The sequence below is a fragment of the Haliaeetus albicilla genome, chromosome 5, assembly GCF_947461875.1.
Source record: "Haliaeetus albicilla chromosome 5, bHalAlb1.1, whole genome shotgun sequence".
In the NCBI taxonomy this organism is placed as follows: Eukaryota; Metazoa; Chordata; class Aves; order Accipitriformes; family Accipitridae; genus Haliaeetus; species Haliaeetus albicilla.
This window is the reverse complement of record NC_091487.1, coordinates 41,910,265-41,924,638: the sequence shown is the minus strand read 5'-3', so window position 1 is coordinate 41,924,638 and position 14,374 is coordinate 41,910,265. Positions and strand designations below refer to the sequence as shown.

At 40.5% G+C, this 14,374-nt stretch overlaps 1 protein-coding gene across 1 annotated transcript in view; it reads right to left on the bottom strand.

Moving 5' to 3' along the window:
* Positions 1–14,374, bottom strand: part of SPTBN5 (spectrin beta, non-erythrocytic 5) — a 98,706-nt gene that overhangs the window by 64,693 nt on the left and 19,639 nt on the right. Inside the window, exons 16-29 of the mRNA XM_009919538.2 lie at positions 13,471–13,758; positions 12,570–12,816; positions 11,566–11,705; positions 10,485–10,584; positions 9,622–9,792; positions 9,365–9,529; positions 8,386–8,612; positions 7,600–7,786; positions 6,119–6,319; positions 4,839–4,955; positions 4,074–4,237; positions 2,299–2,431; positions 1,348–1,493; positions 513–627 (exon numbers count right to left, since the gene is read on the bottom strand). Coding sequence (XP_009917840.2) covers positions 513–627; positions 1,348–1,493; positions 2,299–2,431; positions 4,074–4,237; positions 4,839–4,955; positions 6,119–6,319; positions 7,600–7,786; positions 8,386–8,612; positions 9,365–9,529; positions 9,622–9,792; positions 10,485–10,584; positions 11,566–11,705; positions 12,570–12,816; positions 13,471–13,758 — 2,401 coding nt within the window. The remainder of the gene's footprint in view (positions 1–512; positions 628–1,347; positions 1,494–2,298; positions 2,432–4,073; positions 4,238–4,838; positions 4,956–6,118; positions 6,320–7,599; positions 7,787–8,385; positions 8,613–9,364; positions 9,530–9,621; positions 9,793–10,484; positions 10,585–11,565; positions 11,706–12,569; positions 12,817–13,470; positions 13,759–14,374) is intronic.

The window sequence follows — 14,374 nt, the reverse complement described above, 5'->3', positions numbered from 1 at the left end:
TTGAAATTATTGCCAGTACAGGGCACTGAAATGAGAGGAAAAGATTTTTGGCCCAACTTTTCACATCAGGTCACGTGATTGCCTGACAGCCTTCCAGGCTAACAATCACTGTAATCCAGACAAATGCCTTTTTCACAAGACAGTTCTTTCTTCAGCACATACAGCTACAATGGTGTACACAGAACCACCACAGTGAGGCAGTAAACGGTTTCTTATGGCTGATGACTGCAAACAAAATTACTATATGCAGCCCTGGTCTTCTCAGCTTCTCCCACAGATCAGCAACTCTAGGTGCACCTGGTTTCACCAATGGTTCTCATAAGGTGACCAGTCAGGCATCTAAGGATTACCCATGAGTTTATTTTTTTTTAACACTTTGAGTAATCATACATGTTTCTTACTGATATTTTTTTTTTAAGTCAGCAGCAAGCACACTGAGAATCATAAGAATACTCCACAAATTAAGCTGAAATGAAGTTTGTATTGCGTGAGACTTTCCCCTTATTTTTTACCTTAATATGGGCTAGAGCATCTGTCAGATCTTGGTAACACTTGTGAATCTCCTCAGCATCTCTCAGCCGCTCACCTCGTAATCTGGTGATTTCCAACAGCTCCTCCCAGGAGTTCCTGCAAGGGAGGATGGGGAAAAGAACCATGTAAAATATTTAATCTAGGAGTAAAGAAGATTAACAGTCTGAAGACCTCCTCTTACTTTGTTTTTAATTCCTGCCGTTAAATTCTGCTGGAGTGATTCTCTGAGGGGCAGCATGTGTCTCACCCTACTCTGTTCATGTCCTCCTCTGTGCTCCAGGCACTTAAATAGATGGTCCTATATAAGGGTGCCCCTCTCCAATATGCTTTTCAGGTTTTATATACAGGACTTGGAGGACTGAATCAGACTCTACTATTCCTTCATGCTTCTCTTTTGGGCCAGTTTGGACCAATGCCAGACATAAAAAGCTCAGAACATCTTAATGTTGTTCTGCAGATCAGTCATGGGATTCAAATTCAAATATCAGAAGCAATAAAGAAGCAACTAAACTCCTAGCCTTTCAGTTAGGTGATCCTGTTTCAAAGAGCAAAGGAAATTTACTCACCTCTTACTTGTAAAGCACCTCTCATGCAATTTACAAGAAGCCAAATCAGCAAGCAGATAATGTCTGCCTTATAGTAATCTGTTTTCAAATGAGGCATGGCAGCAGCTCTGTATCAGTGAGCAAACCGCATATTTTGCAATTAGAGAATTGGGAGGACATGCCTTATCCTTTTCTAATTCCTTCTCACTTCCTCGTCCTTGAGAGTGAAGTGAAAGGACAAAGCATTAGAGAGATAACACAAGTCTCCTACCTTAGCTCTTTCTGCTTCTGTCGAATTTCCCGGGACTCAGAATGCCCACAGTTCAGCAAGTTGTCTGCCAGCTGCTGGCAAGCCACGACTCTTTTCCCACCTGCTTCCAACTGGTGTCGGAACATGTCATATTTGGCACAAAGTTGCTTTTGAAGGAAAAACAACAATAACAAAAAAGGCTTTTTGAGTGCTCTCTTTTCACAAACATACCTGCTCAGCTATCAGAGCACAGCCAAAAGACGGGTAATAAACTGATCATATTTGGAGATGGAGAAAATGCAGAGAATGACCGGATTTTACCCCCAAAGACCATGAGGACCTACAAACTATTAGCAAAACACAAGGTTTGTGATGCAGATGGGAGGCAGAAACATTATTACCAGGGATAAAAACAACAATTCAATATACAATGAATTTAAATTATTAAATGATACGTTTGCACTTCATGAATGCAAATGTGTATTCAGTACTATAGCTGGATAATATAGTCTGATTTTAAGATTTAGGAGACAAGATATTTTGAAATAAATTACAAAAATGAGCATTCTGAATGGCTATTGATTTCTAACAGGCTGACATTAGATCAGTTTCTGTGCCATGTGAAGAGGTATAGCTGTAGATGTCTGTACACCAGCATTTATGATGAAAAAAATCCTTAATGGGCACCACACTGAAATATCTGGTTATTAAAAAATAGAAAGGAGTTGCTCTCTGAATGTGTAGACATTCTGGCATGCAGTTGTTTCACGCAGCTCAGCCCCCATGGCAATGCTGCCTGCCTGTCACAACAAGTCAATGCTTCCCACCCAATCTTCACCCTTTTCTCTTCCCGTCTACCAGTTATTTATACTTACTTTTTACTCTGTCTTATAAGTTTTCAAGGACAACCTTAGAATCTGTTTACAGTCTCACTACATAAAGTTTTATTGACCTGTTACTCAAAAAACTCACCAAGATATGTTCATAATCATTTCCATAGTCTTCAGAGCTGGCTGTTTGTTTCTGCTGAGTGATCCAGTCTTGCAGATCTTCATATTCTCGTAGAAACTCATGTAAGACAAGAGTCTCATCCAGCTTCTTCCCTCTGTTGGGGGAAGGAGACAAGATAATACAATTAGACCAAGGGAATATAAGAGGAGGGCAATCAGTAACTTTCTTTGTATTAATGCCCCAAACCTCTCACCATCAAGACTAATTCTCTTTAATGAAAGAACTGACTTTATTTCTCAAGATTGGGAATTATGTTTGTAGGATGACAGCTGTTGGCCAGGTCAGACTCATTGGCTGAGTTTCCCAGAAGAACACTGTGCCTAGCTGAGCTCTCTCCCTGGTTTGTGGGGTTTTTTTGTGGTCTGGTTTTTTTTTCTTCTCATGAGAATACCCTTCATTTTTTTTTCCAGATCTGTCCTGATCTGTCTTTCTAAAGATAATTGTAGTACTTATGAAAATGAAAAAGAAATCTTTCTAACTGAGGATGGTGCATCAGGAAGGCAGACGCTATGAAAGCCATTTTATGCTATTCTGGTCATATTGCCTGTTCAGCAAAATTGCTGCAACCTGCTGCATATTTCTGATTGTCTAGAGTATCTTATAATACAGCCTGACATGTTGCAGACCTTCCACAGTAAAGAAAATATCAAGTTTCCGTCTGCTAACACTGTCTGGCCATTGTGCAAACATTTCAGGAAAGATGAACCTGGCTTCCCTGTTTAATCACAAATGCTCATCACAAGGGATGTAGCCTGCTGAGAGAGTCCAGCCCACCAAGGAGAATGCAGATCAGAGGTACAAACCAGAGCACCAATAAGGCACCATGAGACCCAGGTTAACATTAAGCATGAATGAACACAAAACATTTCTGTGTTCAACACACACAAATGTTTTGATGTTTCTAGACTGACTATTTCTTTTCCTGAACTTTTCATTCACAGGATTTTCTATTGATGCTTTTACTTTTTTAACTGTAAACAAGAATAGAAACAGAAGGTAAAATATCAGCATTTCCTCTAGGCTTAATTATTCTAGTATTCAGACTCATTTATTTGTTATTCTGTTTGCAGAGTCCCATTCCTTTTCTGAGTGAAATTTTTGTGGAGGAAAAACCTAAAGTATTCAGACGTTTGTTCCTTCCTGACAACAAACCAGAAGTGTTTCAAAACTCTGTGTACAAGCAAACTGTCCTGTTGTAAACATCTTAATGTAACAATAACAGAAAGGAAGTGAGATGAGAAGTAAATCACTCATTCAAGAATAAAACCCTTCCTATACTAGCACAGCCACTGGGCATAAAGACAAGTGTAACTGTAATTTCTCCCCTCTGCTATGTAATTAATGAAGTAATTTTCAAGCAATGCTAAGGAAATCTTTTAAAACCATTTTTTTCCTTTTGATAGCAGATTCCAAATACCACAAAGACAAGTCAGAATCCGGCATCTCAAGTGCCCTTAAGGGAGGATGATGAAGGGTAAATTTGTGGGCTTCAAATCCTTAATATGTAGTAAAACTCCCTGAATAAAATGTAGAGTTCTTGCTTAGCAATAATGAAAAGCTCATAGGTGCACAGAATTCTAATATAGAAAGAAGCAAGCAATTTCCTACATATGATTGAAAAAAGAGGAGATGATGGATATGATCTAAATTCCAGTGAGGCACTGGGAGATATCCTTTATCGACATCAGTGGGCTTTGAATCAAACATAGGATCCAAGGGGCAGTTCTAGTTTATACCTTGCTGCTGCTAGTTCCTGCAACTCCTGGAGTCTTGAATTTACTCGTTCCTTTGGTGCATCAACCTCAACATACTGGATGGAGCCCACAACAGGAAGAGTTTGGGCACTTTGACTCAGTTCTTTCATCAAATTTTGGTAAATTGCAATCTCATGCTCCAGTGCCTGGCAGAGAAAAGAGGATTGAGAGCCATTTGTCCAAGATATCCTCTGTTTGAACTTTTACACCAGCCTATGGTGTAATCATTGAGAAATTAGAAGAGGAGAAAAATTTCTGGAAGCATGTGACGATTCCAAGACTTCATCAATTTTAGATCATTTTCTAGCAACATTTTTTGGAAAAAAAGTGTACATAAATTCAAACAAATTAGGTGAGTAAAGGCAATTAGAAATTCCTGATACATTATTAAGCAGAGAAAAGTATTCCTGGAATCATACTCTATCTGTATTTTTTATTTTAGGAAAAAAAAAAAAAAAGGCTTCTGCATGTATTTGTTGACACTGAAAAGCAGATATCAGATCATAGTCAGTTTTGGCCTCAGAAAAATAAGATGAGAATATTCACCATTCTCATTTTTCCTCAAACTACATTTTTTTCCAACCATATTACTAAGCTGCATTGATCTCTTCTATCAGTCCATTCACATGTAGACATACATCAATGTGAAATATCTTGGACACTTAAGTACCAATGAGATAGAAAATTTTACAACTGCAGACAAACAAGAAGATCAGGCCAGCGTACAGAATTTAAGCAGAGAAATACCTTATGTTTCTTGAGGAGTTTCAGTGTTCCATCTTCATCCTTACCATAGTCCTTGCTTGTCACAAGTGGATGTTTTTCTGCAATCCAAGCCTCCAGGTCTGAAGTGTTCATTAAAAACTATCAGTTAAAGGGAAAGCAAATTAGTTTCTACCTCAATTTTCAAAACACTCATGTTATTTTTTTGACCTAATAAATTCTAAATGGGGGGTGCACTGTAAGATGTACTGCAATGTTTTAATAAATAACAAATAAAGAATATTTTATCCCAAGAACTACTATTCCACACTGTTCTGTCAAATCATACAAAGGTGAAGGACGCCACAGATAGAAGACTTCAGTGCAGGATAACTAAGGTATTCTCCAGGCTTCAAAGCTCTGGCAGTAAGTTTCAGGTTGTCTCACTTTTCTTTCTTCACATCACTATCCTTACTTGACTCTTCCTTTACCTTATTCACTCAGGGTAGAGGCTAACTGTATAATATCAGTGTGGTATTTCTCCTTCCCCTTCCTGAGTTCAAATCACCTATAAGAATCAGGCTTCATAAAGCCTATAGTATGGACAGCTATTTTTATAGATGGAGGAAATGAGAACCAGATGATCAAATTCTCCAGGGAACATACTTTAGGTGGGCCCGTGAACTCTGTGCAAATGCTGTTTATGTCTACAAAACTGCATGTGTTATCTGAATAACTGCACTCCTACATGACCCACTGATGACAGAAAATTTGGGTTATCGAGATAAATATTTGCATGCAATATTTTTATTTAAACAGGCTAAACATAAAGGTCCAGTTTCCTGTTGAAAATAATAGGGTCAAAAGTCCTAACTCACTCTGAGAGTGAAAGAGTGTTATCAGTTTCTCAGTACCATTTTGTTGCCTGAAACATTGTTGCCTGGAACGGTTAAGGATTGGATGGCACAAGAGATCCCTTCTTGACTGTTTTCCTTATTATAATTCTCCAGTATGAAGGACCAGTAGGTCAAAGCCTGAGGCTGTATAAAGGTATTGAGAAAGGAGCTACTACTAGGAGAAATGCACGTTCTGCACGCAACCATAAGGGATGGGTACAGAGTCTAAGGCAAACCTCTAGAGCAGCAGGTCTAGACTGGGGGCTGCATTCAGCTATGCGACCCAGCCCTCTATTCCCATGAGTCTGGCCTCAAGCAACTGAAGTGAATACCAGTCCTAGCAAAGCTGTTTTGTTATTCACTTTAAAACTTTGGTCTTCTTGTTTGTCTGAAGAAGCTACTGTGTAAGCACTTTGCTGTAATTTGTACCTCCTGGAAACCAACTGAGTGCTGCAGCTGCTTCATCCTTTCCTCACAGGCCTTCTCCAAGCCCTGCCAGGCAGTCACAAGCTCCTGGCATTTCTCACTTATTTTCTGAGCTGATGGGTGCTGGCCTACAACCATTGTCTTTCCTTTATCCAGGACCCGCTGGACTTGCTGTTTGTGGGCATTCACTTCTGCCTGTAGTTCCTGGGAATGAGATAAAAGAAAAAATAGGAATAAAGGGAGGGTATGTGAGGACAAAGAAATTCTATGTGCTCTTAGTCCTAAGCAAAACTGGCAGCTGGTGATGGTGGGCAGAGTATAGCCAGTGGACAGAAGGACTGCCTGTTTCTAGAACAAGTGCAGCCTCAGCCACTGGTCCCTGCCCCACTTGTATAATGTTCTGCTCTTGGTGCTGCCATTGAGGGAGGAGATAAGAGTCTGTAGGGTGGCAGCAGACATCACTTAACTTCCCTACACCCTCAGCATTATTCACTGAAGTCCTCAGCCTGGTCGTCTGGCCCGATCCTGCCCCTTCTCCTTACCATGCACCTGCCCCTTCCCCTGCCCAGCAGCCAGGGAGATTTGGGAGATGGAGCAGGCCAAAGGATGAGACACAAAGCTGGGGGATTCAGAAAAGAGTGTTGAGCTGCTGATGGGAAAATAAAATATCCCAGAAGATGAATGGGCTGGAGGATGATGGGAAGAGAGACATTGACAACAGTACCATGAAAATTACACTCCTGCTGCATAAAGCCTCCCTACTGGTCTTACAACCCTTCTCATGGAACTTGCAAGCCAGGTGCTGCAAAATCCAGTGTTGCCTGTGGTGCAGGGCAGCTCTAAGGTGCCCTTCTGGCTGTGAGGAACTGCTACAAAGAATCGAACTCTCCAGAAATCAGTGTTAACTTGTCTTTATAAATATATTGACTGTGGCTTGTTCAAACCATTTTACAAGCAGTACAGAACTAAAATAAACATTAAATGGCTGTTTTATGCTTTCCTAGAGAATCTAGCATGCACATATCTCAAGACTGCATGTATAATGAAGCAGTAGGTATAGAACTAAAATAGAATGAGCATGTAACAGTCAAAATATTCAAACCAGATCAACCCACAAAGCAAAACCCTATTTTTTTTTCTATTTAGTGTGAGGTATGCTAGCTTTTTAGCCACTTTTAATGGGAAGAGCTACAAAACTTCTCATAATAATAATACTACTGCAATATATGACAAATTTTGCAGTTCCCATAGGAATTTCATGTTTGCTCTGAAAATCATCACCACATTGCTGACTTGTCTCAATCCACTGGAACCATTTTAGCTGGGCCAGTGCTGGAATCAGTGAATGTACTCATTGAAAGTGTGGCAGTACATTTTGCTTGCAACAGCCTTCCTGAAGGTAAAGGAGAACTGTGCAGGTGCTGGTTTGCAGCCTGAGGTGAAATGCAAAGTGCCAATATAACACACTTGATTAAACAAGTTACCTTGTGTTTTTGCAACAGGCTTTGAGCCACATCCAAGGACTTCCCACGGTTGGTGGAATGGGCAATAGGCAATCGTTCATTAATCCAGTTCAGTTCCATGTCATGATAATGGTAGAACTCATAGAGATCCACTGCAGCTTCCAGCAATTTACGCCTCTCATCAAGAGGTGCTTGCAAAGACTCAAACCTAGGGGTCATCCATTAAATATATGTTAAAACAAAGCTTTATCCTGATTCTGCCAAGGGAATTAGGCTATGATACCACTGTGAAGATTAGAAAACACTGGACACTTCTTTGCAATTAAATTTCAATGTGCTGGCTGCACATACAAGAATCTCTTCTCCAGAAGGCCACTTTTGGCAAGTAGACTTATACAATAACACTAAACATAAGCAGAGGAAGTGATTGCACTTTTGAAGTCGTAGGCTTGTCCTGTGATGTTTTAAGGAACTAGGCAGTATTAAATGCTGGATCACTGCACCTCTTAGAAAGTATTAAATGCTGGATCACTGCACCTCTTAGAAAGCAGTGGGAGACCTGTAGATAAGCAAAGGACTAGAAGTGGAGGGCAACAGGCAAGGAGCAAGGTCCAGTAATAAAGGTTGAGGTGGGTCAACAGGCAGCTGTGTAGGTGCAGATCAAAGCACACTTGTGGTACAACTGGGAGGAGAAATCATTCCTGAATATGGGTTAAACTTAATAAACGAAAAGACATTTTCTAGAAGGGAGAACAAAAAATGCTATTTGTCACAAGGGGTGGAGATAAAAAGAGAGTGACACCTCACCTTTTCAGATATTTCTGTGTTTCATCCAGAATCCTCTGGGAGTCAAAGTGATTGGTAGCCATTTTCCTCGCATGAGATACAATAGAGTTCATCTTCTCTGCCAGCTCATGCGTCTCATTTTCCAGCTGTCTGTGCTGCTTGAGTAGATCACGGCTGGAGCGCAAATCGTGGCCTGTCTCACATTCCTGAAGAACTTTCTCAATTTTCTCTATCTTCTTTTTGGCATCCTGCCAGGAAGGATTACAGCACACTCGTACTGACCTTTCAACATAATTTTCTCTCACTCAGCCCCTCCCACGACCATTTTCTGGACACAATTTTTAAATCCATATGTCCTTTCTTTGTAACATGATGGCCAGGTGTCTCTAAGAGGCAACTCCTGGGAACATTTTGTTTTGCATACTGTTTTGGAGCACTCTTCCCTCTGAGACACTACAGCACATCGTTAAAAACAGTCTCTTTGAACTATCTTCATTGACATGATACAAAACAGTCTTCAAAGGCTTCAGATTGTAGCTACAACAGAACAGCAGTTCCATGACATACTGGTACTGAAACAGCTTCACAGCGCATTGTTCCTCTTATACAATTTGCCTGGATGCCAATGTACTTAATACAGTGCCATGCCTCCAACCCCCAAACTGACTCCAAGCAAGCAGTTATGTCTGCACAGCACTGACCCATACAGAGAGTTTTGATTGTCTTCCCAGTACAAGATGGCCACACAGATGCAGTGCAGAGCATGAGTTCAACAGCTTTGTGTCTTGGTGCTGTGCTGGCACTGTTGACCTGCTCATAGCTTTGGAGTGAGCCTGGTCAGTGTTACATTGGGTTTTCTTTCCTGAGACTGTAGACAAAATGGGCACCTTAAAATACACTTTTATCTGGATGGTATTCTGTTCTTTTTCATGAGGACCACACAACAGAAGAACCAGGCTCCTAGGCCATTCCTCCCCTCTGTTCCCCATCACCTCCTGACCTGGAGCAGTTCCATGAGCTGTTCTTGCTGCCCAGCTTGTCTCAGCTTGTCACCTCGCTCTATCATTTTGCCATACAATTCTTTCCACTTCTTTTGAAGCTCTGACATCTTCTCCTGGATAGAAACTGCAGCATAATGTTTGTCTTGAATCAGCTGATTTCCTTTCTGGAGAAACACAGCACATCATTTTTTTGAGCAGACCAGCATCTATGAAGTTTGGGACAAGATGGAAGCCTTAGCTCCAAAACTGCCATCACCTTTATCAGTGTTGCAAAGTGCTCCTCATTAGCCATCATTTCCTTCTCAGCAGCCTCATGCCACTTCAGTTTGCGTAGAACATTTGTTGGATCACGATAGGATTCATCTGATGCAATCTTGTACTTCTCTTCTATCCATATCAAAAGCTCAGCAGCATCACGATTAAACTCCTTACAGAAACAAACAGGATTAAATTAATTTAACTTCTGATTCTGTGTGGGTTTGAGGTGCGTCCTTGCTGTTAGGATCAAGCCCTGATTTTTTTTTTCTAACAGTTAGGAAATGTGATATATTTTCAGATTGAAGTTGTTCTACATAATCAACACTCTTAATTGAAGAGGTATGATCTTGAACCATTGACAAGTAATATCTCCTAGTCCCTTTTTTACCACATTTACTAATCTGTTGCCTTTAATTGTCAGTGAAGGCTTGCATTTTTGACAGACTATTTTAACCATAGGTGGTCCAGTCCTCCAGTATAAGTTTGTATCTCAGCACTGGAAGCTAAATTTGGTGCCAAAAGTACAGTTACTGTAAGTAACTGTAACAAATTATTAAGGCCCAGAACAGTAATGAACAGAATAAACTTATCCAGTAGACAAAATATCCTGTTGATTTTTTCATTCCATTTTTTTCATTCATCTCCATTTTTGTTTTGATACTTTGCTATGGTTATGGCTTTGTCACAGTTATCACCAATGCATCACCTGCTCCCTGGAAAGTGAAATTCTCTGTCTTACAGCCAAAGAGAAAGTAAGCTGCAGTAGGAACGCTCAGCAGTTTGAGATTTGTCCCATATTAAGAGAAAGGGTAAAATTATTTCACACATGCCTGACCAAATCTGCAGTATCAGTCCTTTTACCTGCAGCTGTAGGGAATCCAACAACCTCTGTTTTCTCTTGGCATTGCTTTGTATCAGCCGCTCCCACCTTCGCTGGAGAGTGACCATTCTCTCTTCAATACTACGAAGAAAAACAGGAAGTCCAATGCAGTACTAGTCATATTAGTTCCCCTTGGTTGTACTGTAGTCATGACTATGATATAAATGGAATCTAGTTCAACACCTCTGTTGACAGGACGAAGGGATATACAGCCCTGTCCCATGACCATGCTGGGCTCACCTGGAAAGCAGCTATTGCTTGCCACCTGCTCTGGATTTTACTCTTGTATGGCTGCGTTACATTAGTGAATTGCAGTCACGTACATGTGACTAAAAGAACCAGACCTTTCTCTTTCCCAAATATTCCACCTTAACTAATAATTTTCTCTGTGATGTAAGTGTGATGAGGCTCTGGAATGGCCTTTTAATGGTAGTAGTACTGGCAAGAAATCAGATTTTAAGATCAGTTTTATAAATTTGTGGAGGGAATTTTCAAGACATTATGACTGTGATCACAAGAACACAGTCTTTTCGACCCAAGAGGTCCATTCTGACCCTATATTCCTAATTCTTGTTTATGCAGAGGTCCCCTTACTAGATCATAGTGGCTCTAGCACAGAAAAGGAATTAGAGATGACAGTTCAGCTTCAACAAAACCGTGAAGGAGCTGCTCCTGATGAGTTATTTCCTTGTGAAGTCTTCTGTAACTTTTTAACAGCAAACATTAATTCTAATATGTCATACTGATAAATGAAGGAATGTTTTATGTAAGCATTTAATGAGTTTACATTAAAGAAGTTTTAACACTATATATAATTTATGATACAAGACAAATTATTCTAGCATTCTGTCAAATGCCACTTTTAACCTAAAGCATTTCACTTATTTGTCCTGAGAGCACAGGAAGTCTGTAGTTTTTTGAAAAAAATCCGCCACCCCCCATCCAGCAGATCACAGCTTGGAGGTCAGCTAAATCCTGGCTCAGAGAAAGTTTTTCATCTCACCCTAATCATACTGGATTGTTTATTAAAGCTAAATAAAAAAGGAAGGAGTTTGGACTCACACATGAGACGCAAAGTGCCTGCTCTCTGTTAGGTTCACCCCATTTTCATTAAGTGCCTCAACTCTTCTCTTCAGTGCCATCAGCAGTTGTTCAAATTCCTGATGTTGCTTCAGCAGGTTTCGAACAGCATCTACGTGGTCCTGCATTTAAGGAAGAAAATTAGATCAAGTTTTTTCTTGGTCATGTGTTGTTTCTGTAGCAACGAGAAAAAATTTGGACCTTATTTTCCCCCTTCCTTTACAGGCAGGAGATATAGTGTATATTTTTCATATGCCTAACGATGTTCAGGGCTGCAAACAAGCAGCAGGTGTTTAGGTTTGTATCGTATCTGGTTCTTCAGTTTTATGTTTCCATTATGGTTCCATTTTCACCTTTTAAGAAAATCTGCATTCTGAATTTACGCCAGCACTCTGGCACATCTAGGTACATGCAATACGAAAGGCTGCAACTAAGTAAAACTTTATTCCACTAAGCTGACCCAAAAGTTTTGAGGTTTCAGTTTCAGCTGAAAACATAAAAGGTGATGAGATACCACAGCCTCCACCTTCACTGATCTTGTGAATAGTGCCTGCATTTGTTTTTTCCCTTCATTTACTTTAATGGTCTTAAAATACTCAATGGAAAGAAAAGGCTTTATTTTTTTAAAGTCAGGTTTTTACTTCACAAAAAAAATTAATTTATTATGGTCAAGCCGAACCCTTTTTTTTAATGGCTAGCCACCAAACTGAGTTGTCAATTGTATATAAACCATCTGACATGTACAAACACAGCAACAAATCACAACTCTAGCTGTTTTTAAGATTTTTTTTTTTTTGAGAGACATTGAGCTCCATTCTCATTGAGTAAGAACATAAGAACATTAATAAGAACCTTAAAGTCTAGTTTCCAAGCATTAAAATGCCATGACCATAAGAATTAGAAAACTGATCTAATTAAGAAAATTGTTGCTACTCCCTGGATGGGGAGACAAAGTAGGAGAAAACAAAATCAGCTGCTGTACATACCCCAAGGTCATCCCCCCGGAGGAAGGCCTCATGGCCAGAGAGGGCTGCATTGATACGGTCTCCCTCCCTATTAAACTTCTGCAATTCCAGGCCATCCTGCAGCTTTTTCCGTTGCTGTTCCCACATTTTTTCCAGCTCTTTGTTCTCCTTGGCAAGCCTCTCCATGGACTGGTGGACATCTATGGTCCTGCCATTACTGGGTTGTTCATGGATTACTTTGCGCCCTAGCTCTTCCAGCTGCACAAATCTTCCCAGAGTCAAAAAGAAAAGTGAGACCTCACTGCAGAAGGGTATATATGAATTGTCTTTCATCACAGCTCTTTGCTCTCTTGGCAGTGCCTAGACATTAAGCTTCCCTCCCTCCCTTTCACTCTTTTTCTGCTAGCCATGGTTGTGCACTACAAAGTACAGCTGGTTGGTTGCCCAGGGATACATGCTGGAGGCAGTAGGTGAGATTTCGCCATTTGGATTGAAAGCCCAAACAAGCAAGCTTTCCCATTAAAAGGGAGAGGAGGGCCAACTCAGTATCTGGAACTTCATAACAGTGCAGAAGGAGAACTGAAGATGATGGCAACTGGAAGCATAAGGCCTGAGAAGGGAAGGACTGGGGGAACCGAAATAAAGTGCAGATGGCACTATCCGAGTGTCAGGAGAGCTTGTGGAATACTACTCCAAATATACAGCTCCTCCTTTCCCCTCTGTCAGCCATCAGGGTAAGTATGCAAAAGCTAACTGGATTTTGTGTTCTGCAGTGTCCTTTTGACACTAAGCTTCAAGAGCATTTGAATAAACTCTCAGCATCACTTTCATACACAATTTATGTACACGATAGACATATTTCATCTTCACAGTACTGTTGTCATATCACCCCACTCTGCCCACCCAGACAGAATCTCTCTACCTTTCTTTCTGAGACCTAATTTCTTTCAGCAGGTCCTGATGTTCCTTCAGCAATTGCTCTGCAGAAGCCACATCCACACCCATTTCTTCACTGCTCAGTTTCTCCCGAATGCCTTCTGCCCACAGCAGGAGCCTACGGCTGTCTTGCAGGAAGGACTGTTGATTTTGGGCCCACTGCAGAATGCCCCGCTTCTTTTGGATCTCCAGCTTGAGCTCTGCCAGAAGCCTCTCCATGTTCTCCACCTGCTCAGTGATGGCTTTGCTCTCTGCAGGGTTGGTGTCCTTAATCCTACAAAGGAAATAAAATACATTCAATTAGATGAATATTTCAGGCATTTAGAGCTTGAATCAATACTCTTTAAAAGGAATGGATTTGGATATTTACACTTCCATTAAAAAGAAAGTCAGCTAAGGCAACAAATATTCCACACTAGCAAGAAATATTGGTGTGAATATGGTGTACTGCAGAAAGTGCATCCCTGTGAAAGACTCTGGTAACACTGTTGTGGTTCAATGAATCATTCTCATTGTGAATGTACAGAAAGCTTAAAGAAGTAAAAACCTTTAAATTCATATTTCAAATTCAAACTCCTACGCACAATTCTCTGCTATTTTTCTTCCTTCATCCTTGCTTCCCCTGATTACCTTCTTCAGGACCTAAATGATACCTAGGGTATCAAAATGTGGAAGTAACTCCCATTAGTAGAGATAACTTGTTAGAGCCACAAACATCCTGTAGTATTTATCCTCCTACAACAGTGAAGTTTGGAAGCAATCACTTCACCAATCACCCAACCGTACTCAAGAGATATGATCTCAATCCAGCAGGCAAGTGAGCTCTTCAGGTTGCTAGAAAGAGAAACTTAGAGAAAAACTTCACAAGCTGCTCATTCTCTTTACAGCCA